Source organism: Manis pentadactyla, chromosome 5 (genome assembly GCF_030020395.1).
Source record: "Manis pentadactyla isolate mManPen7 chromosome 5, mManPen7.hap1, whole genome shotgun sequence".
Taxonomy (NCBI): Eukaryota; Metazoa; Chordata; class Mammalia; order Pholidota; family Manidae; genus Manis; species Manis pentadactyla.
In genome coordinates this window covers 79,934,408-79,962,292 of record NC_080023.1, presented here as the reverse complement: position 1 = coordinate 79,962,292, position 27,885 = coordinate 79,934,408, and the positions used below count along the sequence as shown (strand labels likewise).

The window sequence follows — 27,885 nt, the reverse complement described above, 5'->3', positions numbered from 1 at the left end:
ATACAAAGAATAATCATTTTATAAAGACATTAATTTAGCCAGGTAATGATGCTGAAATAGCAGCTAGAAGGAAAGAGAAAGATATGTAACTATGATAAATGTAAACATCCAGGTGAGCAATAATGAAGTAGCAATAATGAAGATTTATCCAAATATCAGATGTCTGATTAAGACAATTATCAAAATGTATTTTTACATTTTATTATATTATTATCTATCCACTTGAAACAGGAGGCAGGCTTTAAGAGATAATAAAGTTTGATTATTCAACTCTTTCAAATAATGTAAGATCTTTATTAATTAGTCCTCATTTTTTACTTGATTTTGTGTTAAGTGTTATATAAAAGAAGATAATCCCTAAAAACAATTGGAATATAACTAACCATTAAGGAAATATTAAGTATAATTTAGTACACTGTATTTTCCAAATCAATTTAAATTGATAGCTAAATAGTGAATGTTTTCTATTTAAGTTATACAGAGTTTCAACAAAATTGATTATTTCTTCCAATAGCTTTCCAGGCAATTATGGCTTTTAAAAAAATATTTAGTAATAGAATTAGAAATAAACCTGACAGGATAATGTAAGGGAAAAAAAATAGAAAAGACTGCCTAGATATTTCTTAGGAATAAATCACTGAATAAAGCACTCTTTAGAAGCTCATTCCATTTTCACTTTCCTTCCTCCTTCCTACCCTTCCTCCTGCCCCGATCTCTGTCTTTCTCTCTAATACCGATCTTTCACATAATAGTATGAATCCATACACTTCAGTTGCTGTCTGGTTAGCATAGCTGGTTACATTATAGTTAACCCTGGTAGTTAACTATATAAATGACTACCATGGACATGTGGAAGCCAATCTAAAATTGTTTTTTTTTTTTCCAGAAAACCACTCGATTTTTAAAGAACAAATGAACCACAAGATCACTTCCAGGCATGTGTATATGTGTGTTCTTAAAAATCACAACTGAATTATATTCCTTATGATTTTACATACAAGAGATAGATTTATAGATTTTCAGGCAAATTACTCAAACTTCATGAAATAATCTAATAATCTGCATGCAGCAGTGTGACTTCCATTCAATTGCAAAAGATAAATAGAAAGCTATTTTTCTTGAGTATCTTTTCTTGGATATATGTTACATTTATATACAGGTTTTCAGCTATTCTATATATTTGTACATAGTTATTATATACAAGTTTTCTGTGTATCTCTTTTTGTATAAGTTAGGAAAGAAGACAGTGATAAAGCACAATATATTTTTTTAAGTGCTTACTTGGAATCATTGGGCAACTATTAGCTGGAAGTTTGGTATAAACACCCTAAAATAACTCAGTTTTTAATGTACATATTTAATAAATCAAGTTTTAAAAATATTTCTATATTATTTTATAGAATTATGTGCTCTTCTAGATGATTTTTACAGAAAAATCAGAAAACATAGAACTAAAGTAAAATATAAAAAAAGAATTTACAATACTACAACTCTAGAACAAATAAACTTTAACTTCCATATTCACCCATTATATCCTAAGGTATGTTTTAGCTGTATTTAGTTTTTATATTTTTTTCTCACAAACATTTTTATCACTTCAAAAATACCATATATAAAACACTCAAGTTTGTAATATAAAAGACTGTCTTTTATGTCATAATGAAGAGAGTATCAGAATCTACTGTCACATTAAAACACAGAGAGAACAATTTTCTTTTAGTAACAATACAGACAGTTCAAGGAAATTTAAATCTCAATACACAATGCACTTAGACAAGTCTTCAAAATTTACTGAAAGAAGACATGATTATTTTGTGCCACAGGATCTACTTGATCTATTCCCCTTTCCTCATTTTCTTTTCTTTTTTTTTCAGCTCTGTGAATATCTGAAAAACTGACTAAATTTTCAGTAAGCTCATTGTTTTACGCCATCTTCACCAGAGGGCAGGCCGGAGCAAGAAGAGAAATTGAAATGCATTTCACACAAGTTTGCACTTTAAGTGTCATGTGTGAAAGATCAGTGGAAGAAAAATTTTAAAGTACTGAATTGGCCATCAATGCTTTGGGAATGATCTATTTTGCACCATCCATATTGTAATGATAATATATAATGTAAATCAAGGCCTATTTCCTTTCTCAAACAAAACTAGTTTAAATGCATTGGTTAAAAACAACAGTTTACAATACACAGGAATAAAACTTGAATCACTTCTAAAAAATATTAATTTTTAAGGTAACTTGCAATGATCCTGAATAGTAGGTTTAAATAGGTAACTTATTTTTATTTTCATCACATAAATCTTTAATCATTTCACTCAGTTTAATCATTTAATTTATTATCTCATAATTTACTCAATTCAAGCCTGACCTCAATTTTCATTGCCTAATCTCTTTCATTATACTAAGACATTTTCAAATAAATTTTCTGTTATTTGCAACAAAAACTAGAAAATAAATTATATGAACGTGAAGCCCAACCATTAATAGAAAGTTGGGATATATGCTTAAACTCTTAAAAAGTAACAAAATATAAATAAAATTTTGATTCAAAAACACCAGAGCAAAAGCACATGTATGACATGAGAAGAATAGATTTTCTATTACTAACTGTGATGTTACCTACAAGGGCTCTTTCTCCTTCTGGAGTCTCAGAAGTCAAAAGGAGGGACAAGGGGAAAATCTGCTGTTAAGATCCTGTGCATGTTGTGGAAGGGAATGGACTGTCAGGTGAGAAACCAATACAGTTACAGACACTGAGCAGTGGACCCAGACTTGGCCAGGATATAGGGTAAAACAGATAAAACTGTTCAAACCCCAGCTCAGCTCGCTCCTTTCTTGCTCTGTGGCCTTACAGTCACTTACCCTTCCAGGGGATGTGGAGAGAGGCAGCACTCACTGGATTTCTGTGAGAACTGGAAGAGATACTCCAAGTAAAGCACCTGCCAGAGCTCCTTGCACATAGTGAGAGTGAATAGCAGTAAGTAGTTTTTTCTTTGTTGCTGAAGCTTACTATTCTGTTTTTTACTTTCATTCTTCAGATTATTCTCATTTTCTACTTCAATTTTTTAAAATTTCCTTTCTCTACTCCTCCACCTCCTATATGACTCTGCTCTCTTCATTTCTACTCTCCCAACCTCATTCTCTCATCCCAGTTCTCTGTTCCTCAGAATTCCCCTTTCTTTTGCTTCATTTTACTTTCCCTCTTTTTCTAGATTTCAGTCTTTTTGTGAGCAAAAAGACTGAAAATAGATAGCTTTTTGACTGAAGAAAGAAATTAAAATTTATTCAAAGCCCAGTATTATTTTGTTCCTTCATTTTTTATATTCATTTATTTAGCAAATAATCATCAAATTCATTCCATTCCCTCTGCATAACACAATGGCCCACAGCACTTGAAGCGCCCTCAAGTGAGACAAATCAACTACACATGGAACATGGTGAGACAAATCAACTACATATGGAAAACCAAAAAACAGTATAGGAAAACAATAAAATAGATAACATAATGCCACATATAATTGTCAAATACAAGTCAGTCCTCGGTAGAAGTGCACTGGGAGGAAGAGTTCTATGGGTGGCAATAATCGACCAATATCTTTTTATGAAAAGCAAGCACTGAAACTAGTGATACTGACAGTTTTCATTTCAGTGGTTCATTGTTGACACCACTGAGTAGGTTAAGAAAATGCATTAGTTTTAAAATGTTAGAGATGTGTTGACTCTCTATGGAAAAGAGGGCTTTTATCATAAAATATCTTTACATATTTCCATTTGCTGGCAATTGTTTCTTTTCACCATAGTCACATACCTCCATTACCATGTCACTCAGGTTCTGTAGGATAATTATGTTTTCAACATTTGATATTATAAAAGCTCTGCCAAGAGACCCCAAAACATCTGGATAACAAGTGAACACTTCAATCGTTCAAGTGTTTTATCCTATGGGATGCTAGGTTATGATGAGCAAATTAAGAAAGGAGTAAATATTACAAAAATATGAGCAGACAGCATACATTTATATGTACTTGCTTTGTAGTAACTCCAAGTTATGGGCCTGAGCCAGCATCATAACTGATCATAGCAATCATAGTTCATTGGAAATCACATTTATACTCTTTAAAAGTAACACAGCAGCTAGCCTTTTCCTCAGGTTTTAATATACTTCTGAATTTGAAGAAACTCAACCAAAAGGTTTCAAATAAATTAAAAATCTTTGAAAATACTCTACAACACAACATAGAACTATTTTAACAAAAGCTCAATATAAAAAATAATGAACTGGACAAGCAATTAACCACCATGTTTAAAGATAATTTAACATCAAACTGAAGCTACTTCCATAAAGTAGCATAATCGCAGCTGACGGGATGATTACATATTGTTAATATATCTGCATTTAAAATATTTACTGTGTCTGCTGAAATACACATTGCTGGGAAAGAAACTGAACCAAAGGGTCTGGATTAAAGATGGCGGCATGAGAGATGAGACAGTGGCTTCCTCCTAAAACTGCATATAACATGAAAACGTAATTAATACAACTAATCCTGAAAGAGCAACAGAAAAGAGGACTGTGCCAAACTGCATTCACGTGGAGAAAAGAATAAACCTCACGGAACAGGGTAATGTACCAAAGTCGTGGCTCAGCAGGACCCAAGCCCTTCCCCCACCCAAGCTCACCAGCAGGAGGAAGAGAAATGGAGCAGGGAGGGAGTGGAGGCCTGGGACTGCTGAATACCTAACTGGAGATCTGCTCTAGGAGTACAAACCTACATTTCATGGTGCTTGCATGGTACTCCCATGATTAGGGGGTTGGAAAGCAAAGACTGGCAGAATTCCTGGAGAGACTGAGATTCAGGCCACTTGTGGAAAGCAGCAATTCATATCCGGCTGCTCTGGGACAAAGGAAAGGCATGCAGTCTGAGAGAATTCCTAACAAGGAAGCCCTTAGCAAGAGGGCTGCTAAAGTAGCAAGGATTGCAGAGCTTATTGCTCAGGAGAAAGGACAGGTAGACAAAATTGTCTCAGTGCACTCTGCCCAGCAGGTTGGGAATTCTCATGATCTTTAGGCACCCCAGCTCCCTGGCTGGTTACACAGCTCCAAAGACCCCCTCCATGATATGCAGTGTACTGTGCCTTTTTCCAGCCAGCCCCAAATGGCTCACAAACCAGCAAACCCTACCCTGGTGTTAGGCCAGCCAGAAGGAAGGACCATTTACAGCAACTACAAACACAAAGCATAGAGGCTTATACCTGTGTGCTTGGCCCACTGGTTCAGGAAGTGGAGACAGGCATAGCAGCTGGGAAGCAGGAAACAGCTCTTTCCTCCCGCTAGGCACCAATACCACTCTCCTGCAACCCCAAAATTGCTTCAGGGGCTGAGCAGCTCCTGAGAATAGAGCCTCTGGGCACTACAGGGCGCCATATACAAATCTGAAATGCCAAAGGAACCTGGTTCAAAGTAAAATTATGAACACACCTGAGAAAGATTCAAAGGAAATTGACCCAATTAATCTTCCTGAAAGGGATTTCAAAATAAAAAATCATTAACACGTTCATGGAGGTACAGAAAAATATTTACAAACTCAGAAATGAATTCCAGTTGGAGATCCAATCTTTATGGAACAGAGTATCAGAAATGAAACATACAATGGAAAGTTTTAAAAGCAGATTAGATATGGTGGAGGAGACGATAACTGAAACAGAAACTAGAGAAGAGGAATACAAGAAGATGAGGCATAGAGAGAAAAAAGTATCTCTAAGAATGAAAGAATATTGAGAGAAATGTGTGACCAATCTAAATGGAGCACTATTTGCATTATAGGGGTACTAGTAGAAAAAGAGAGAGAAAAGGGGATAGAAAGCGTCTTTGAGGAGGTAATTGCTGAAAATTTTCCCAATCTGGGGAAGGAGGCCATGGAGATCCACAGATCTCCCAACACAAGGGACCCAAGGAAGACAACACCAAGATGTATAGTAATTAAAATGGCAAAGATCAAGGATAAGGACAGACTATTAAAAGCAACCAGAGAGAGAAATAAGATCACATACAAAGGAAAGCACATCAGGATATCATCAGACTTCTCAGCAGAAACCTTACAGGCCAGAAGGGAGTGGCATGATGTATTTAATGCAATGAAGCAGAAGGGCCTCAAACCAAGAATACTTTATCCATCAAGATTATCATTTAAATTTGAAGGAGGGATTAAACAATTTCCACATAAGCAAAAGCTGAGAGAATTTACCTCCCACAAACCATCTCTGCAGGGTATTTTGGAGGGACTGCTATGGAAAGAAGTGTTCCTAAGGTTTAATAGCTGTCACCAGAGTAATAAAACCACAGTAAAGAAAGTAGAACAGTTAATTACTAAGCAAATGCAAAATTAAATCAACTATCCTCAAAGTCAATCAAGGGATAGACAAAGAGTACAGGATATGATACGTAATATATAAAGAATGGAGGAGGAAGAAAAAGGAGGAGAAAAATGATACTTTAGATTGTGTTTGTAATAACATGTCAAGTGAGTTAAGTTAGACTCTTAGATACTAAGGGATTTCACCTTGAATCTTTGGTAACCACAAATCTAAAGTCTGCAATGGCAATAAATGCATACCTATTGATAATCACCCTATATGTAAATGAACTGAATGCACCAATCAAAAGACATAGAGTCACTGAATGGATAAAAAAACAAGACCTATCTATATGCTGCCTACAAGAGACTCACCTTAAAAACAAAGACATACACAGACTAAAAGTGAAGGGATGGAAAAAGATTTTTCATGCAACCAATAGGGAGAAAAAAGCATGAGTTGCAGTACTTGTATCAGACAAAATAGACTTCAAAACAAAGAAAGTCACAAGAGACAAAGAAAGACATTACATAATGACAGAGGGGTCAATCCAACAAGAAGATATAACCATTATAAATATCTATGAACCCAACAGAGGAGCACCTACATATATGAAACAAATACTAACTGAATTAAAAGGGGAAATAGGACGCAATGCATTCATTCTAGGAGACTTCAACATTCCACTCATTCCAAAGGACAGATCAACCAGACAGAAAATAAGGAGACAGAGGCACTGAACAACACATTAGAAAGAACAGATGGACCTAACAGACATCTACAGAATTCTGCACCCAAAAGCAGCAGAATACACATTTTTCTCAAGTGTACATGGAACATTCACAGGAATAGATCATATACTAGACCACAAAAAGAGCCTTGGTAAATTCAAAAAGATTGAAATAGCACCAACCAGTTTCTCAGCTCACAAAGGTATGAAAGTAGAAATAAATTATGCAAAGAAAATGAAAAATCCCACAAACACATGGAGGCTTCACAACATGCTTCTAAATAACCAATGAATCAATAACCAAATAAAAACAGAGATCAAGCAATATATGGACACAAATGGTAACAATAATTCAACACTGCAAAATCTGTGGGACGCAATGAAGGCCATGCTAAGAGGAAAGTATATTGCAACACAGGCATACCTCAGGAAAGAAGAACAATCCCATATGAACAGTCTAAACTTACAGTTAAAGAAACTAGAAAAAGAAGAACAAATGATGCCCAAAGTTAGTAAAAGGAGGGACATAATAAAGACAGGAGCAGAAATAAATAAAATCAAGAAGAATAAAACAATAGAAAGAATCAATGAAAGCAAGAGCTGGTTCTTTGAGAAAATACACAAAATAGATAAACCCCCAGCCAGACTTACCAAGAAAAAAAGAGTCCTCACACATAAACAGAATCATAAATGAGAAAGGAAAAATCACTACTGACACCACAGAAATACAAAGAATTATTAGAGAATACTATGAAAAATTATATGGTAAGAAACTAGATAACCAAGAAGAAATGGACAACTTTCTAGAAAAATACAACCTTCCAAGGCTGACCCAGAATGGAACAGAAAATCTGAACTGACCAATTACCAGTAATGAAATTGAATTGGTAATCAAAAACTACCTAAGAATGAAACTCCTGGACCAGATGGCCTCACTGATGAATTTAGGCCATCTTGCCTAAAGCAATCAAACACTTAGTGAAGACCTAATACCCATCCTCCTTAAAGTTTTCCAAAGAGTAGAAGAGGAAATACTTCCAAACTCATTCTATGAGACCAGTGTCACTTTAAAACCAAAACCAGGCAAAGACACTACAAAAAAGAAAATTACAGACCAATATCCCTGATGAACACAGATGCAAAAATACTCAACAAAATATTAGGAAAATGAATTCAAAAATACATCAAAAAGATCATCCATCATGATCAAGTAGGACTTATTCCAGGGATGCAAGGATGGTACAACATTTGAAAATCCATCAACATCATCCACTACATCAACAAAAAGAAGGACAAAAACAACATGATCATCGCCATAGATGCTGAAAAAACATTTGACAAAATTCAACGTCTGTTCATGATAAAAACTCTTAACAAAATGGGTATACAGGGCAAGTACCTCAACATAATAAAGGCCATATATGACAAAACCACAGCCAACATTATACTTAACAGCGAGAAGCTGAAAGCTTTTCCTTTAAGATTGGGAACAAGACAAGGATGTCTACTCTCCCCACTTCTATTCAACATAGTACTGGAGGTCCTAGACATGGCAATCAGACAACACTAAGAAATAAAAGGCATCCAGATAGGCAAGGAAGATGTTAAACTATCTCTGTTTGCAGATGACATGATACTATTCATAAAAAACCCTAAAGAATCCACTCCAAAACTACTAGATCTAATATCTGAATTCAGCAAAGTTGCAGGATACAAAATTAATATGGCATTTCTATATACTAACAAAGATCTAGCAGAAAGAAAAATCAGGGAAACAATTCCATTCAGTTGCATCAAAAGAATAAAATACCTAGGAATAAACCTAACCAAGAAAGTGAAAGACCTCCACTCTGAAAACTACAAGACACCCATGAGAGAAATTAAAGAAACCAACAAATGAAACACATCCCATGCTCATGGATAGAAAGAATTAATATAGTCAAAATGGCCATCTTGCCTAAAGCAATCTACAGATTCAATGCAATTCCTATCAAAATACCAATAGCATTCTTCAATGAACTAGAGCCAATCATTGTAAAATTCATATGTAACCACAGAAGACCCAAATAGCCAAAGCAATCTTGAGAAGGAAGAACAAAGCTGGGGGGATCTCATTCCCCAACTTCAAGTTCTACTACAAAGCCACAGTAATCAAGACAATTTGGTACTGGCACAAGAACAGAACCATTGACCAATGGAACAGACTAGAGAGCTCTGACATAAACCCAACCATATATGGACAACTAATATACGATAAAGGAGCCATGGATATACAATGGGGAAATGACAGCCTCTTCAACAGCTGGTGTTGGTAAAACTGGACAGCTACATGCAAGAGAATGAAACTGGATTATTGTTTAACTCTATACACAAAAGTAAACTCAAAATGGATTAAAGACTTGAATGTAAGTCATGAAACCATAAAACTCTTAGAAGACAACATAGGCAAAAATCCCCTGAATATAAGCATGAGCAACTTCTTCCTGAACGTATCTCCTCGAGCAAGGGAAACAAAAGCAAAAATGAACTCATGGGACTACATCAAACTAAAACATTTCTGTACAGCAGAGGACACCATCAATAGAACAAAAAGGCATCCTACAGTATGGGAGAATATATTTGAATGACATATCCGACAAGAGATTAACATCCAAAATATATAAAAAACTCACATGCCTCAACACCCAAAAAGCAAATAACCTAATTAACAAATGGGCAGAGGATATGAAGAGACAATACTACGAAGAAGATTTTCAGATGGCCAACACACACATGAAGAGATGCTCCACATCACTAATCATCAGGGAAATGCAAATTAAAACCACAATGAGATATCACCTCACACCAGTAAGAATTGCCAGCATCGAAAAGACTAAGAACAACAAATGCTGGCGAGGATGCAGAGAAAGGGGAACCCTCCTACATTGCTGGTGGGAGTGTAAGCTAGTTCAACCATTGTGGAAAGCAATATGGAGGTTCCTCAAAAAATTAAAAATAGAAATACCATTTGACCTGGGAATACCACTCCTTGGAATTTATCCAAAAAATACAAGTTCTCAGACTCAGAAAGACATATGCACCCCTATGTTTATCCCAGCACTGTTTGCAATAGCCAAGATATGGTAGTAACCTAAGTGTCCATCAGTAGATGAATGGATAAAGAAGATGTAGTACATATATACAATGGAATACTATTCAGCCATAAGAAAAAAAAAATCTACCATTTGCAACAACATGGATGGAGCTGGAGGACATTATGCTTAGTGAAATAAACCAGGCGGAGAAAGAAAAGTGCCAAATGATTTCCCTCATTTGTGGAGTATAACAATGAAGCAAACTGAAGGAACAAAATAGCAGCAGACTCACAGACTCCAAGAACGGACTAGGGGTTACCAAAGGGGAGGGGGTGTGGGAGGGCGGGTGGGGAGGGAGGGAGAAGGGAATTGAGGGGTATTATATTAAAAAAAAGAATCTTAACCAAGGTGTCTTTGACAATAAAGTCAAAGGACGAAATAGGCCTTGGCAGATGGCCCGCCTTGAGCTGCTGCCTGATTCCGTGCTGCTTCTGTGAGTGCTCTGCTTCACAGAGTTCCAAAACCAGTCAGAGGGGATGTTCCACTGGCCACCACCAAAACTTACTCTGCCTCTTTGCAAAGCACTCCAAAGACAGCCCTCTGTGAAAGACTACTTTAAACAGAGTCATTTGTGTAAAGAAGAGAAGAGACAATGAAGCCAGACAGACCAGAAACCAAATCACCATGTCCATGCTATTCTTTTTCCCCCAAAGAAAAAACCTGGAAAGAATTTAGAATCTGTTTCTAACCCTTTCTGGGTCCTCTAATTGTATAATTGTAAAAGGATACCTTCGTTAAGATGCGCATTAATCTAAAACTACAAATATATAACTATGTCAAATGTTTAAATATTTGAGTCATAAAATATATAGACAATGCATATTTTTTTTAAAATGTAACTGAGAATACGCTATGATCAACTACCACTATTGCCAGGAAGTTTAAGGGTCTATTTCTGGTGAGACAATGTGGAATGGTGATCACCAGCAACAAAATGAACTAAAATGAAATCTGAATATTAGAAAGCTAGTAGTGTCCAAGCTGTAGCTAAAGAAACTATTCAAAACCTGCAGGGCCATCTATATAGCTTTGTTTATATTTGTGTTGTGTTTCATAGAAAAGCTTTCTAGAGAGATACCAAAAGTGACACAATTACTAAAATATACTTGCCTTCATTTCACTGAGTGTACACTTTTCCTTCTTCAAACAATTTATAACCTTCTTGATTAAAGTAACTTATTAACTGTATCTTCAAAACGTTAATTTGTTCTACTGTGTAAATCATTAATTTATCTATAAACGTATTTTCAGTTTTTAAAACCTATATAATTAAGAAGCGACCTTGACTTCTGTAATCTATTAATCTAGAATTATATGTCATAGATAAGGGAATTCACAATGTCAAAAACTACAAGCAATTAAATTACATCACAGGGACTTTACACAGCTGCAACACTTGATTTTAACCATGACAATGTTGGAAAATGTATGGAGGCAAACATACCCACCCACTCCAAAATATGTACAACACACAAATTAAAAATAACATATGTGAAACATTGAATAGTTTAAAAGTGGTCTAAATTGTACACTGCCAGGATAGCTAAGCTAAACTGCACTTTCTTGCCATGTGATTTTTGTGCATAAAATTTTGAACACCTTGAATTGTATTCCACCCTCTATGCCAAGAAAGACCGAGTTCTATCATCTTTTTATTGGGGCCAGAATTGGCGTAACTGATCTTTCTTACATTTTTTTGGAGGGGAAAACAGCCTCTGAAAGATATAAAGCCTTTCCCACTACTCACTCTTAGTTTCTGTACGCATGATAGATTGTTGCCAGGTTCCGTGGGATGAGACAGGAGGAGGGGCTCAGAATTGGCTAGGGGTTTCCACTAAAAAGACCAACACGGTAGGCAGCGCTAATCCTGCACCTGTGATGTGTTATTCAGCAGTTAAGAAATGCAGTCCAGACTGTGGTTGCCTAATACAGCTCAGCTGTTTTTCTCAGTACTCCCTTTGATTATAAGCTGGCAAGAGAGATTATTCCGGTCAGGCATTGAGCTATGTTCAGGATACATGGCATATGACAGTGGAAAGGTAAAAGAGAAAAGAAACCTTAGAATCAAAAAATAAATAAATAAAAAGGAAGGAAAGAAAAGAAAAAAAAGCCACTGACCACAGTGTATTATGTAACATTTCCAGATGGTTAAAAGCTGCCTCTGATTATATGCAAGGCACAAAAATATACGACATTTAAATATCTAGGAGTCTATTTTTATATTACTCTTTTGACATTCAGAATGATACTTTAACATGCAATTTTTAAGTTTATTTTAAAATAGGCACAACTTCACAAATTAGCTACATAAACATTTTTTTTGTCTTTCCTTAAAGAGGTTTACCCACACTAAATTTCAAACTCTTCTTATTATAGAACCTTTCAACATGTTGGAATAACTGAAAACCAGATGATTAACATTAATTTTATCCTTTTATTAAATCCATATTATTTGACTTGACTCAATAAAATGTTTTACGTAAAATTTGTATTTGAAATACAACTATCCTATTGTGTATTGTGAAACCAGCATAAAATATTTTTTAACCAGCATAAAATTACTAGCAAATCCAAATTTATTTAAGAAATATTTACCATACAAAAGGCTGTCTACAAAGCACGATAGTTTCACAAAGATGAAGAAGAAATGGTCACTCGGCTGACAAGCCTTAGAATCTAAATGGGGGGAATGTAATAGAAGTTACTTTTTGTTTCTGCTCTCCTGTCATAAAAGGACCGTTCACACACACACCAAAACTTTCATTCTATTTCCTCTTATACTCTATATAAACACAAAACCATCTGTCCTCCAGACTAGTACCCATGACATTTTAAATAAATAATCTAACACCTTACCCAAAATACAAACACTGTTTCCCAACAGCAGATGGTTAAAAAACAAAATAAAAAATTCATTTACAGAACCAGAAAGAGCTAAACAAAGACAATATATCAATTTTAAAATGTAAATATAATTTAACTGTGTACATTAAAGAAACTATTATTTTTGTCTGCATTGATTAGATACTAATGACCTGCTAAGCCAAGCAGTGTACAAAAATGTTGTTAGAAAAACTCCATATGACATATATAAACAAAATATATATATATATAAGGAGTGATAGGGTCCAAAGAAATTGCTGTGTGATGCACAGCTTTCCCTTGTATTCAGACATTAGTGTTAGAGATAATATTGCATTTGAAGTTCCAACTCAACACTCTGAGGCCAGCTGTAGGGGGACAAAGATTTAGGAGGCACATTACAAAATGTTATATTAATATTCTCCTAACTATTCCCATAATCTGTTTGTGCATCCAAGGTAAAATAAGATGGTTGGGTTAGATCCTGGGAATGTATATGACTAACAATATATGTACTCTTGATATTTTAAAGCCAAAAAAAAATGTTTTTCTGAAATTGTACTTAATTGTCCATTAAAACAGCGCTGAAATTCTGAACCACCGTCCACTCTGCTTTGGTTTATAAGAATCAGATTGCCAAAGAACAATCTTGTTGACTTTTGGGCAGAAACACTGAGAAAATATCTGAATTGAAACTATGTTATTATAATGATTGTGTTATCTTAAATCTGGGTATGGCACAACTGGAACATTCTGGCCTGATGCTGCTCAAACTGTCCCTCTTCTGATAAACAAATGATTTTCAAAACATTCTCCAATAGTGATCTTATTATTTTATTTTCTAATTGTATAAAGCCTTGTAGATTCAATGTTCTACTACTTTGAAAAGCCTTACTGATCTTACCTTTAAATTGTCTTCTTTATAATTCTTTATCCCATTTGTATTTCTTCATTAATGCAATATACCACTCACATATTGTATTATTCTAAGATCAAATGTTGCCTTCCTCTTCTTTTAAATAATTATCAATAAGGGATCTCACAATAAACAATCAAAAAGAAAAAAGATCACGGGCTCTCTTGTCCCCGCTCTGTCCTCTCGCTTTATCTATAAATAAAAGTCTCTCCCTGGCTCTCCTAAGAAAAAAAAGAAAAAGAACAAAAAACCTGAATCTAAGATGCTACATGAGAAATAATTACCTCTCATAAACCTTTTCTTCAGACGTTTTTATATTTGAAGTCACACAAACATAAGGCAGATGTGTCTATGTGTGTTATATTTTTTCACACTGGACTATTTTAATAAATTAGATGTATGATCTTAAATTTCAGGATTGGAGTAAGAAGGTAAGAAATATATATTTATCTATGTTCTATTTAAATGAACACAGTGCTTCCCAACAATAATACTAACGTGGGAGCAAAGAACAGTGGCTATCTTAAATGGCCACTTTAGTTAGAAAGTGAAAGTTCCACATTCACAAAGAACGTGAGATCAAACAAAATATTTTACCAAAATGTAAGAGTTGGTACTTCAGGTATTAAGAAACCACTCTCTATGCCTGCCTACAGAATGCCCTATTCTCTACCTAAAAACCTCAGAAAATAATTCAGTATGCGAGGCAAGCATTCTTACTATTTAGTGAATTAGAGGTTAGGAAAACCTGTCTGCTTTCCCTATGAAGGTCATCAGGCCTGCTGATCCTCACCAGGAGCAGGCTCACGGTTGGTTTTTGTTTTCTTTTTTTTTTTTCTCTAAGTGCATCATGATCTTTTCGAATGAATAGGCCCCACTTAAGATAAATGATTAGTTGGCCATTAGAGTAATTTATTTTCTTTCCATCGTTCTTGGCAGACAAAAATTATTTGTTTGGCATTAAAACTATAGTAGCTCTTTGGTAGTAATATGAAAATTTCCTAACGGCTCCCACTCTCCATCATCAAGTCAAAGAGCCTGACCAGAAAAGTATGAAACTTGTGCTGATTATGAATTGGACAGATAATCTGGAACAAAACAAATCCTTCTAAGAGCTACTTCTAAAAACATTTTTGACCTCCACCCTTAGAACACGGCACTCTGTGAACAGCTTTCATGTGTGCCAAAACCACGGTCAAGGTAACATATTTCTCTTCACATTTCATACCAATAAGGGGGAAAAAAGCCTTGTCCAATAGGCGCCATCCCAAACAATCCACCCACCCCAGCTGTGCCAGGCTCTTGCCTTTGTAGAGTTCAGTGTCTCCTTGCTAGCAAGAAAGTATAAGCAGAGAGATCATTAGTTATGACATGTAGACGCTAGCAGATAATGTTGACTCACTTCAGGAACTATTAAACTATAAACAGTGTGCTGAAAGCCATTTATCTGCATTTTAGGATAAACAGCAGAAGCCACTCAATTAAATAGATTGCAAGGCCTAAGTTGCTGATGCCAGACCAAGTGCAGCTTAATTTTGAAAAGAAAAGTCTGTGAATTTAACAAAAATCAATCTAGGATCCCAGGGATGCTGAAATATAACAACTTTAAACATTTTGTTTTATAATATAAAACAGGTAAAATACATACAATTTTCAAAGAGCAAATCATCCAGTTATTGAACTTACTGCAGAGTAGTTCAAGTTCAAAGTAAATTTACTGATACTTTACAGATATTTTCTCTGAAGTGACAACATTTATGGTAATACTGATGCTGAGCATTGTATGTTATCAGAGAATGCTTTCTCTTTCACTATGTAAAAGGTAAAGTTGAATTAAGTCAGTTTTACTTTGTCAGCACTATTCCTACTCACAATTTGACAGTTTGGGGAGATAATTTCTAAACGGCCCCTCTAAGGATAAAGAAACACATAAGTGCTATTTTACATTTATTATGTAAATATATACACATATTTCTATCTCCAGCATGTTAAAATGCTTCAAGAAAAATACCAATCTAACATGGAAACTTTGAGGTTTTATTCCACAGTTGACTAGAAGAAGAACATGGGATAAATCAAGGCCCTTACTGCAAATACTCTATATGGTTAAAACATGACATTTAGAAATTATTTTCCCTACTTGTCAGAAAACAAATCAAAATCTGCTCTTTTTCACACTTCCAGATGTCAGAAGCCTTTCAAAACAATTTTGAGGTCAGAGAAGAGAACACACAGGTGTGTGTTCTGTCAACTACTGAAAGCAACTGAAGGTTAGCTTGGAATCTGATCCCTCCACCAACACATTCTTGTGGGCATTACAAAGGCTCCCTGAAGGAATATTACACTAATGCTAACTAATTTGAAAAAACATCCCAAATCTCATTAGAGCTATTCCTTAGTGGTATTGTTCCAAAGCATCTTGCTAATAACATCAAACTCACTGCCACCTCTTAGCAAACCTTTAATGTTTTCTCCAATATCACCTCTTCAGTTCTACTTCACTGGTAATACAATAGGTTGAGCAACAATAAAACTCAATATCAACACATAAGTCTTTGTCAGATCTTGAAAACTATGGCAACCTACCAAAAAATTAAATGTTAGGATATCAGTAACAAATGCTTAAGAATAACTGGTTCACAGTAATGGCCACTTGGTGTTGGGCAAACCACCATATATTTTAAATGCTTTTGTAACAAACCTAGGACAGAGAGTTGGCAGGAAAATTTCAACTCTGAAATTAGTTTCTTATGCTAACTAACTGTGTACGTAAGTCTCCAAAATCTCTATTAAACACAAATAGCAACTGAAATATGACATGTTCTTAATTTCTTAAAAAATAATAATGACTGGTCAGACATTCCTACCATGAAATGATTGGGTTCCCAATGAAGATTAGAAAAACTCTGCCTATCAGTAAAATGATCTAATAGTCATCGATTTCTGGTTATGTTATTAATAATTCAGGATAAACACACCATTTTAGGTTTAAAAATTCATTACCAATCATATTAAAAATCATTTGAAAGACTTAATATTTATACAACCCTTCCTTTTCATACACACATTCATCCTGCAGATATGTCTACAGTGAGCATCTACAAATAACAAATGATTCCCGCAAAAACTTTCTCTTCTTGCCAAATGTCTAGTATTTTCCAAACTTCAAAAATGTCTCACTACTGAACAAAACCGGCAGCTAATGATAAATAAAAACCCTGAAACATTTAAAACATTTTTGTCCTTTTTCGTATTCTTAGCCCATCACCCAGCGCCTGAATTCTCGTGCCCTGAACACAAGCTAACGTTCTGCGCAGGATGCAGCCTGGCGCTCTCAGCCACATCGGCAGTGGCCGGTGTATTTGCTTTACGCTCAACACCTACACATGGAAAATTTCTCAGCTTTCCTTTTCTGCTCAGCAGCAGCACACCCGGGGGCCTCACTCCCAGCATTCCACAGTGCTTGGAGGAAATGGGGCAGGGCTCTCTTGCCTCACAGTTGTATGCGCAGAAGTTGCCTCTTTGTTCTGAGATCCTTTTCTGCTTCTTCATTTCTTATCTACCAACACCCAAACGGCTTCTCAAAAACTCAGTATGCTTGAAGACCCAGATGTCTCCTTTCCTCCCTCTCATCCCCCATAGAGAAGATAGGAAACACCAGGTGTGAAACGTCCCTGCTCGCCTCCCCTCCACTCAGCACACACCTCCTAACTGTTTGGGAACTTCATCCTTGCCTGCTGCCCCCAGGGAGCTATCCTGCCGTTTGTGAGGTCCCATCTCTTCTCACACTCCAGGGGCACAGTGGGGACCAGGTCTGCCCCACAGAGGATGGCGTGCCTTCATGCGTTCCTTCCTGGGTTATGAATAAAGAGGAATTTTCCTGCCTTGATCAGCTAGCTAAAGAAGGATTTTAGGACAAAGAGAAAATGAGTGTCTTGGGAAAAAAGGGGCATAGGTAAGGAAAACCTGAGATGCTTATGCTGGTGCCTTTATATCAAAATGTACTTACTTATATACAAAACATGTAACCAAGCACCAACTCATAGAATAAGCTAAACCACATGTGTAACAGGATAACTAGACTCCAGACAAGTGTAGGAAGCCTGATTTCTAGCCCTACCTACGCCCCTGGGTTGGAAATCTCCAGAATGTCCAGAATGTTTTGTTTGGAAAACCAGCACAGTGATGATTTACCAAATTAAGACTTAGGCAGCAAACACAGGTTCCCAGGATATGTTTGTGGAAGGAATACCACTGAATGAATTAGATCACTAGAGAAGACTCAGCCAAACGTTTATACCTGTCTAGATTAGAAATTTGGTGCAAAGGAAAGGACCCCTCAAAGTCAACCCCGTGTCCCAGCAGTGCTGCACAGGGCCGGCGGCTCCCAGGACCACACTCCCTGGACGGGGGACACAGGGAGTGGTGATAGGTGATTATAAATAAAGCAACCAAGTGAAGAAGCAGTGGCATCTCCAGTAACCAAAACATGCCCAACACTATAACACGTCACACCTCAACTACTCCCCACTCTGCCCTCACGTAATAAAAAATTTGGGAAAAGGACGTCTACCCTCCAGTGGGAGGTTTGATCATAACTAGCAATGGACAGGAGGAACAAAAATAAATGCAGGCCTAGCTGGCTACAGACACAGGAAGTCATTCTCAACTGAATACATACATCTTCATACATAAGGTAGGAATATGTATACATGAACTCCCTGACTTCATCCACTTAATTCAAGCAGATTTGAAGGCTGTCACCTATATTTATATACTTAGTGGACATTACATACATATAAAATAATTTATGGAGTCTGCACTAATGCAGTTACTGAGAAAGGGATTTGAGTATTGAAAGGTGTGACTGTATTATATTAGAGAAACTGAGGTAAAAATGACAGGACAAATAGCCAAAAATGAACAGCAGCTGTGGACTTCCAAAGTTAAACTAACATGTTATAGTATGGAGATAAATTTATTTTCCCTTGACCTTATTATTTATACAAATATTATTTATACAAAATTTAAATATAAATGTTGAATTTTACTCTGGTACAGTATATTAACTCAATCAATTTAGTTTATGTTTTTAATTCTACTTAGTAATGGCAAAATAGGAGCAAATTATGAAGAAACACAAGAAGAATGAACATAATAGAGTGGTGGTCCCCACACCTTCACTTCATCCTCCGCAGAGTATCTTTGGGTTGTGGGTACAGAGAGGAAGCATCAGCATTTATAGTATAGTGTATGCCCTCCTCTCTAGAAACCAAAAATAGCATGTTTTCCTGAAAGCTTATCAGCTGCTCTGGGGAGATGGGCTCTCAAATGCACTTTGCAGTTTCAAATACCTCCAGTTCCTCTCCCTTCTTATTACAGTATTAAGTCTCCCCCCACCACTCACTCCCTTTCTAAATCATTTCAGCTAAATTTCTAAGTACTGAGTTTCTAAAGGCCTGAAAAGAAGTGCTGGTAATTTTGTTACCAATAGAAGTAATGAAAATCAGCCAATAGTCATAGAAGCCTAGGCCTATTTACCATAACCTTTCTGTCTTCTTTCTCATTTGTTTTTGTGTATTTTTGTTTTCATTGGCATTTATGTGGGGTGGGTAAGTAAGGTGCTTGCCAAAGACACTTGAGTTCTTTTAGTCTGGCCAAGCAAAGAAGACTAAGAAGAGCTCAAAAAAGGATGAGAAAAATTAGGTTAAAAATGCTGCCAGATTGAAAGCAATTTAGGGGTCCAAATAGTATATTTGTGTGCCCTGCATTAACAGTGAGGTGAGATGGCAGGCAGATACACACTCTAACCTTCCCTCTACTGCCAACACGTTTAGTTCTGCATAACTTTAGTTCTACTTGGCTGATACATACTTTTTTTATATACATCAGATGAAAAGAGGGTATTACATATCACATTCATAAAATATAAGAATCCCAGTTCTGCCATTTATTAGTTAGGTGACCTTGGGCAAGTTTGGTATTTCCTTTGGTCTCAAATATGTCATAGTAACAGTTCTTACATGTCCAGGAGTTTTTGAAAGGATTAAATAAGATGCAATCATTTGTATATCCCCTATTGTGCATTTATAAATCTCATAATGTCATCCTCAGAATCCTCACTCTGTAGATGAGTGGACTAGGGCTGGGAGAGGTTATCTGCCCAAAAACAAGTGAGCAGCACTTGGAAGTAGATGCGAGCTCTGTTCTCTGTGACTTTTAAAAGCAGTGAGTCTTTCAGGCAGCAGTTCTCAAATGCTTTGTCCTCAGGACCCTTTTTCATTATTAAAAATTATTGAGGACACCAACTTGTTGCTAATGTGATTAATAGTGAATAATATCTACTGTACTAGAAAGTAAAATTGAACAGCTTGTAAATATGTATAATTCATTAAAAAATAATAATGAACCCATTTTAACATTTTCTCAAAAACAATAGGAGCAAAGTGGTACTGTTTTACATTTTTGCAAATCTCTTTAATGTCTAACTAAATAGGAGGAATTGGATATCTGCTTTGCACTAAATCTATTGCCTACGTTGTTGTGAATAACATGTATGGAGAATATATGACCACAAATATACATTTGGAAAAGGAAGGATAACTACTTTTCACATAATAGTAGTTGTTCTTTGGTACTACACAAAAACTGGATGAATAGGAATCGTAAGAGTTAAATGCAACGTGGAATCTAAAGCCTATCAGTGAAATTTTTATTTTCTGATTAACTAAAATCTGTCATATAATGGTACATATGCATGAATATGAAACAATAGGCATTGAGCATCTGGAGAACAGATCTTAGTTCACTCAGGTATGCAGATCAGTTCTGTGGATACAAGCTTTCCAAAATCCTTATTTTATTTTAAAGTTTGAGCTTTATCATTAGCAATAAATACTGTCAGTTGTTTTCCTGGAAGTGACAAGCTTACTTCATTTTTGAGACTACATCAACAAATATCCACATCTGAATAATTTAACCACAGTCTGTCAGCTGTTCTTCCTAGAAAAAATTGCATTTCATGAAAAAAAGTCTCCAGTTGGCCAGTAATCTTCAGTCTGCTGAAGAATTTCATTAGGTATATTTCACACTTTTTCAAACAGAGTATTAAAAAGACATTTACTCATAGGCTGAAATTTAATAAAATTAATAATTTTTACTACTTTACTCAGGATATTATTAAAGGAAGCTTTGTTTTGTTTTCCTTTGGCTGGTTGGTTTTTACTGTGAGTACCTGGCAGTGAAGAATACGAGCACTTTGGCACCATGTCTTCATTTGTGCTAATTGCACTTCCACCATATATCTTGCACCATCACTGCAAATGTTAATAATACATATTATTATGCTTGTGAATCATTACTTAGCACTGCCACACTAGCTGACCAACTACTGGTCATTAGAATTAGATATATAAAGTTGACATACTTTTCAAGATAAATTAAGAAATTTTAACAATGGTAGGAGAGGAGGTATAAGAGATGATTTTAGAAAGGAAAAAGGAAGATGTATATTTTTATTGAATGCTTTTGAAATCTAAAGAGATTTTCACTTAGAAACTCTAAATTGTTCACAAGTGTTGTACACCAAATACATGTGAAAGCAATTATCAATGTAAATTTATGCTATAATGCTTTCAATTGGTCTTTATATAGCCCAGTTAAAGTGCCCAATCTCAATTAAGCTGCCACCACTTAGACACTGCCAGTTATGAAATGTGGACAAACATTTGAGAAAAGAAATGATCCATTAATATGAGAGTAAAACAGATACAGCAAGTTCACATTTTCAGAAAAGCAATTAAAAAGAGAAAAGGAGTTTGCCAAATGCAGCATTAACGCATCCTGGTTGATTTTTTCTGATTGCTTCTCTTGATTTTTGGTTATAAGCAATTACAGGCAGTGCTTTCTGTTTCTTCCACGTTGTTTTTTCTATTTCATATTTGAACACTGACAGACTGACCATACTGAAACAAGCTTTTCTCTAACTTAACTATGTTTGTTTGTGTCTTCATTTGAACTTAGTGTGTTTTGATTTCCAGACACCAGTCAGTTTCTCCTTCAGGCTGCAGAAAATAACTAATTCTGAATTAATAGATCAGATCTTATATGATATACAGGTCTTACAGAATACACTTAACAGAAATTTTTTTGCTACCTAAAAATATTATGTGGAGAAACTGAAGGTATCTTTCTCACATGAGGTCTTACAGGTGCTATTATTTCACACTCGGGTGAAGTATTTAGAATGTTCCAACTAGAATATAAACTGCATGAGAATCAGAATAATGTCCCCTTGGTTAACCATGAGATCCTCAGCATCTAGAACTCTGTCAGGCACCTGGCAGTCATGCAGTAAATTCTGTTGATTGGGAATGTAGGACACCTTCCCTATTATGACAGTTTCAAGAATCATCTGAGAGAATGTACAAACACTATCACCTTAAATATATTTACGATTTTATGATGTTATTGCATGTGTGTGTTATATGATGTGCATATGATGTGTGTGTTTTACTGTGATTGCTACCTGGCAAAATCTCCACTTTTAAAAATTGAAAACAAAATGTAAAAATGCAGCTGAATTTTTCTGACACTCTTTCTGCCCCCTAGTCATATAATTTTTAAACTCAAGGAAGATAAGCTTTGACAGAGCCTATTCAGTTAAATTCTATTTAGGTTAATAAGGTGTAAAACGTGGGAGCATGGGTGTGAGAAGAAGGTTCTGGACATTATCCTTAAGGCCAGTGTAACCTGCACATTTACAGGAGAAAGCACATGGGCTGCTCCCATGCCCAGCTTGTCTAGTTAGCTTCATGGTTTTGTGCAAATTGGTTTCTCTAGCTCTCCATTACTCCATCTTGAAAAGGTAAGTAATAGTATCTATTTCTACATGGTCGGTCATTGCTACAATTAAATGAAGTACTATACAAAAGCACTTAGCAGAGGACCCAGTGACTGAAACAGAGCCGATGCCATATGAATGTTTTCAAAAATCCCATGGCTTGCAACTTGACAGTAAAGATTGTGAGTTTGTAACATACTTTCATTCCAACTACCTAAGGTGTAAAGCCACTACCAGAATCCAGAACCAATTTAAAGACATATTATCAGTTAAAAAACATATGTATGCAAGTCTATTTTCTAGAGCATGATAAATGACCTACTGGTATTTATCATTCATAAAACTACTAGTACTAATTCATATTTCCAATTTTCAATTTTAGCCACTTTCTAATGTGTTCTATAAAATGATCTCACTATTTGAAAGAAGGACATGTAGAATTCCAGTATCCTGGCTCCTGCTAGTATTAGTAAATGTGGCCCTGATCACAGTGATACTACAGAACATTATGCACCATCTGAAGAGCACCAACATTACTTACTCACATTTACCATTGCTCAGTACATCACATCAACTCTGCCTTCAGAGCACTTTACAGAAATGTATCTTAAAAACAGCATGCCTATTTTTAAGAGAATATATTGGTAATATGGACACTCACTTCAAAAAGTATGACAATAATCTAAGAATTTTATACAAAAAGTGGCTTATAAATTAACCCCTTACTGTATGCAAAGATCATCAGAGTATGCTTTGTATGCTTCAGGCAAGTAAACAGCAAGGAAATGATCCACAAATGGAAGAAGAAAAAACATGATTTCCTGAGTATTTAGCACAGGTGAAACACTGGTCTAAGAGCTTTTGCATATCTTCATGTAATTCTTAGCAGAGCCCAGCAAGGTAGGTACAATTATTCCCATTTTTATAAATGACTAAGGCTCTTAGGGCTAAGGCTGGGCTGAGATTGTTACTACTCCATATAACTGCTTTAACCAAACAGGAGCGGGTGGCAAGCGAGGAAGAAGAGGAGATGATGAGGACAACTATAATAAGGAGGTTGCAGCAGTGGTAATCATCACCATCAGTGGGCGTGTGTGGCTTTGATGTCTTTTCCCTCCAATAGCAAGGATAGGTTTTCCAAAATCTGCCATGTTCCCTTATGGCAAAATACAAACTGTTGGCTGGACTCCCTCCTCTGTATCCCCTTTATCCCTGTCTCTAATCAGTACTACTGTAGCACTCTGATCTCCCTGCCTCTTCTATAATCCACTATTTATACTGCTGCCTTCTAAAAATAACAACACACAGGCATGAGCTTGCAAAACTAAGAAGCCAAAGCAAAATAAACAAACAGCCCTAATAGTTCTAAAGTTCTCATGAAAGAATCCAGGGTTCTTTATGAACTGACCTGACCTATCTTTACAGCTTCATCTCCAACCATGGTCTACTCCCTGACTCTTCCTTAATCTTACCATCTGCACCATGTTTTTATATTTGCATGCCTTTGCTCATAATATTTTTCAGCCTATAACAACCTCCCTTTCAATCTGTGTTACATTTCCCAATCAGAAATATATACATCATTTTTGATATTCCCATGGGGCTTTACAAAGTTACATATGTAACTCTACCTTGAATAATGGTTAGCTTCACACATATATTCTGGCCTACCATCACTCTCTTACTACAAGTAGTATAGTTGATTACATATAAGTCACCCAATTGACTATTAATTTGAATAGTAAGCTGTGTGGCCTCAGACAGTTTACTTAACCTTCATTTACTCATTTGTACAATGAGGATAATAACAGCATTTATTCATTTGCATATAAAATGCTTAGAACAGCATCTTAAACAGAGTTTGTCCCATGTAAGTGTGAACAATCTGTTTTATAGTATTAGCTGAAATTTGTAACCAAAGAATGCCATTGTTTTGTTTTAACTGGCTTACATACACATCCAACTCTGATTTTACCTTGGCAAATTATTTAAGGAAAGACATTTAAGTTTTTAAGTATAAACATATGTTCTCTTTTTAAAAACTATATTATTTCAAACCTTTTCAAAGTTGCTTTATGTGAGCAAATATATCCATTATCATAATGGACTAAAAGACAAGTTAACTATAATATAAAATCTTTTTAGAGTGTGATACTAATAAAGTCAGAATAGATTCCTGCAGAGCATGAAATAAGCTCTTCCCTCCTAGCAAAGCATCAGTTCCTCCTGAAATTTTCCTTATATACAGTAAAATGAGGGTTGTAAATCAAGATTAGACTCTCAGGGCAACATAAGCTTACTCAGTGAACTCTTCCACTTCTACACACAATTTAGGAACTCTTTTTGTTTGCTTTCTGAACATTCTACCATTCTCACAAAAAAAACCAAGCCTGTTGTGCAATTATAGGACATTCCCAGTTCAACCTCTGGATTGCTTTCTCTTCTTTCTCTCTTTGCATTAGAGAAGTTACCAACGTGGATCCTTTAGCTTCTGGCACCTACAACTAGAAAGGAAATGGACATCAGCGTTGTGGCAGTGGCTGGATTTGTGATAGAAGCTATGAACCACACTGAGCTGGGTGACAGAAGCCTTATTAATAGCATACACCAAGCTACCGATTGATCGGTAATGACGTACTGGGTGCCTGCTTGGAGAGTACAGAAATAATTGTTTTTGTGAAGAGTTTCACCACATGAGAAATGAGGACTAGATGGTTAAGAATTTCTCCAAAATGAGGACTAGATGGTTAAGAATTATGAAAGCAAATTCAACAGTTAAAACTGGTAGTAAACACTCATGTACACAACAGCCATTAAAAGGTAAGATTATATGCTAACATCAGGGTCATTACTAATCTTCTATCATGCACATGTAACAAGTGAAAATAAAGTCTCCATATGATGCATCTAAAGAATGGAAGATTAAATCACAGCAGATTCACTATATATAATCTTCTCAAAAATTATGAATATAGCAATCACTTTTCCAACAGAAAATTATTAGCAGTGAAAGTTTACTCAGTTACTGTGAAATAGATCCAACACCTTGTTGTAGACTAAAAGCAGATGGTGAAAGCAGTAAAAATTCCAGTGGAAACTATGACTAATTATTATTAAATTTATGGGGCTTGTCTTAAAGATAAGGTTTGTGTTAAATAAATCATCACTTTACAAAGACAAATTTAATCTTGTGACCTATAGTGTGCAAAGTAGGATGGTAAACTATTTGATGGTAAGTGGGATGTTCTTTGGAGGAATACATTTATCAACAGAACTACAGATTCTTGGTTTCCAGGTCAGTGCTGGCTTCTGGAAATGTTAGCCTTACAGAAACAGAAATACGTGCATGGATGCTTTATTACTTCTTTGCTCATCACAACACCTACTTCTAGCTCATATTTAAATTAATGGTGAGCAGGCACATAACTTTCTAGCCCATTATCTGATCTCCTGTCCAGGTGGCTCTTTATTTCCATTACCAAATAACAATGATTTACATGAAGTAATAGCAAAAATGGTGTGGCTGTTCTACCTTCAAATACCTTGTTGACTTTAGCAATTTCTCATTCATAAAAGACAGCTTTTGAAAGTGACTGAATATATATTTAGACATTCCTACATTCTCTGTTTCACATTTGGATCATGAGAACAGTTGTAGTCCAAGGTAGCTAGAAGTGGCAAGACACAGAGCCTTGGGGTCCTGGGAAGAAAAAAATGGAGAAAAACTGGAATGAAAAAGGAAGCTAAAATACTTCCCATCAGAAGTGAGGATTCATTAACTGTGCCTTTGACCACCTCAGCCAGGGGAAAGCAAAAACCTGTGCAAGGGCACCAACAAGGGTCAAAGAAGTGTAAATTGAAAGATTTCTCAAAGCAGAAAAAACAAGAGTGCCAGGCACTATTTTAAGTGTTTTTTTGTGTGTGTATTAACTCAGTTATTTCTTTCAACAAGCTTATGAATATGTAACAACATTTTATGAACCCAACAAGCTTACGAATCATGTAACATCATTTCCCCCAATTACAATACAGAAATTGAGTCACTGAGAACTTGCTAAATGTCACAGAGCTAGAAAGAGTTGAAACTGAGATTCAAGCACAAAATGTATCATTACAGAACATGATTGATCTCCTACCCATTCAATGTGCTGTATAAAAGCAGGCTTTCCTAGTATCTTCAGGGAAAAAAACACCCACCAAGACAATAGTAAATACAAAGTGAAAGTCACCATGCAATAATCAAATGTGTCTGTGATATTTAAACTACTGCTTAGACTCATTTTTAAAAGAACCTTAGTCCATTTGCCAGTGTTTCTGACTTGACAATTCCTAACAATGAAAGACAGATGTGAGTTTCTACCTGCTACCACTTCTGATTTGGTCTTAAAAGTGCTTTTATCTCGTTTCTTTTAAAGTGAATTTTAAGGAGTCCTTACTTATCAAAGGACTTCATAAATATTTACTAAATATTAAGAGAAATTGTGTTGCTTTTCCATAAAAACTGAAAGAGCAAACAGAATTTCAAAGTGAAGTAAACAAGAAGAAAGAATATGTGGAATTGTAAATATTCAGTTTTGCATTAGATGTTTATCTGAATGGCTCCTATCATTAGAACACTAAAGAAAAATTTTAGTGTGGAGATACTCTTATTTTTGCTTTTATAAGAAGTTCTCCATGGTATCACCTCTGTTGGAGATATTATCATTTTTATCATCACTTGTCCAGTTCTGAATGATCCAAAACATTTCACCAACTCTTTATGATGCCTTCTGCACCACTGAACAGTGAAATGGTTATGATGTTGGGAGGAAGTGATTTTGATCTAAATCAACAGGGCAGGCCTTGCTATTATCAAAGCACCACAACCTTTTTTATTTGGGGATAAAAAGGTGTTCACATTGGATCTGGGTCTTCAAAGAAAGCATTCATCAAAGTGTTGCAATTTACATCAATCCTACACAGCAGTCAGGGAATATTATCACACAGATGGACTGCTGATGAAGCTGCAGCCTCAAATATTTCCTAGTTGCCAACAGCAGGAGATGCC

At 35.7% G+C, this 27,885-nt stretch overlaps 1 protein-coding gene across 10 annotated transcripts in view; it reads right to left on the bottom strand.

Moving 5' to 3' along the window:
• Positions 1 to 27,885, bottom strand: part of BMPR1B (bone morphogenetic protein receptor type 1B) — a 392,832-nt gene that overhangs the window by 63,728 nt on the left and 301,219 nt on the right. Inside the window, exon 1 of one of the 10 annotated variants that reach the window (XM_057502458.1) lies at positions 11,966 to 12,271. The exons of the other annotated variants lie outside the window; for them this stretch is intronic. Within the exon in view, the coding sequence (XP_057358441.1) occupies positions 11,966 to 11,984 (19 nt within the window). The 5' untranslated portion in view covers positions 11,985 to 12,271. Of the gene's footprint in view, positions 1 to 11,965; positions 12,272 to 27,885 lie in introns of those variants that run through there. 10 annotated transcript variants of the gene reach the window in all.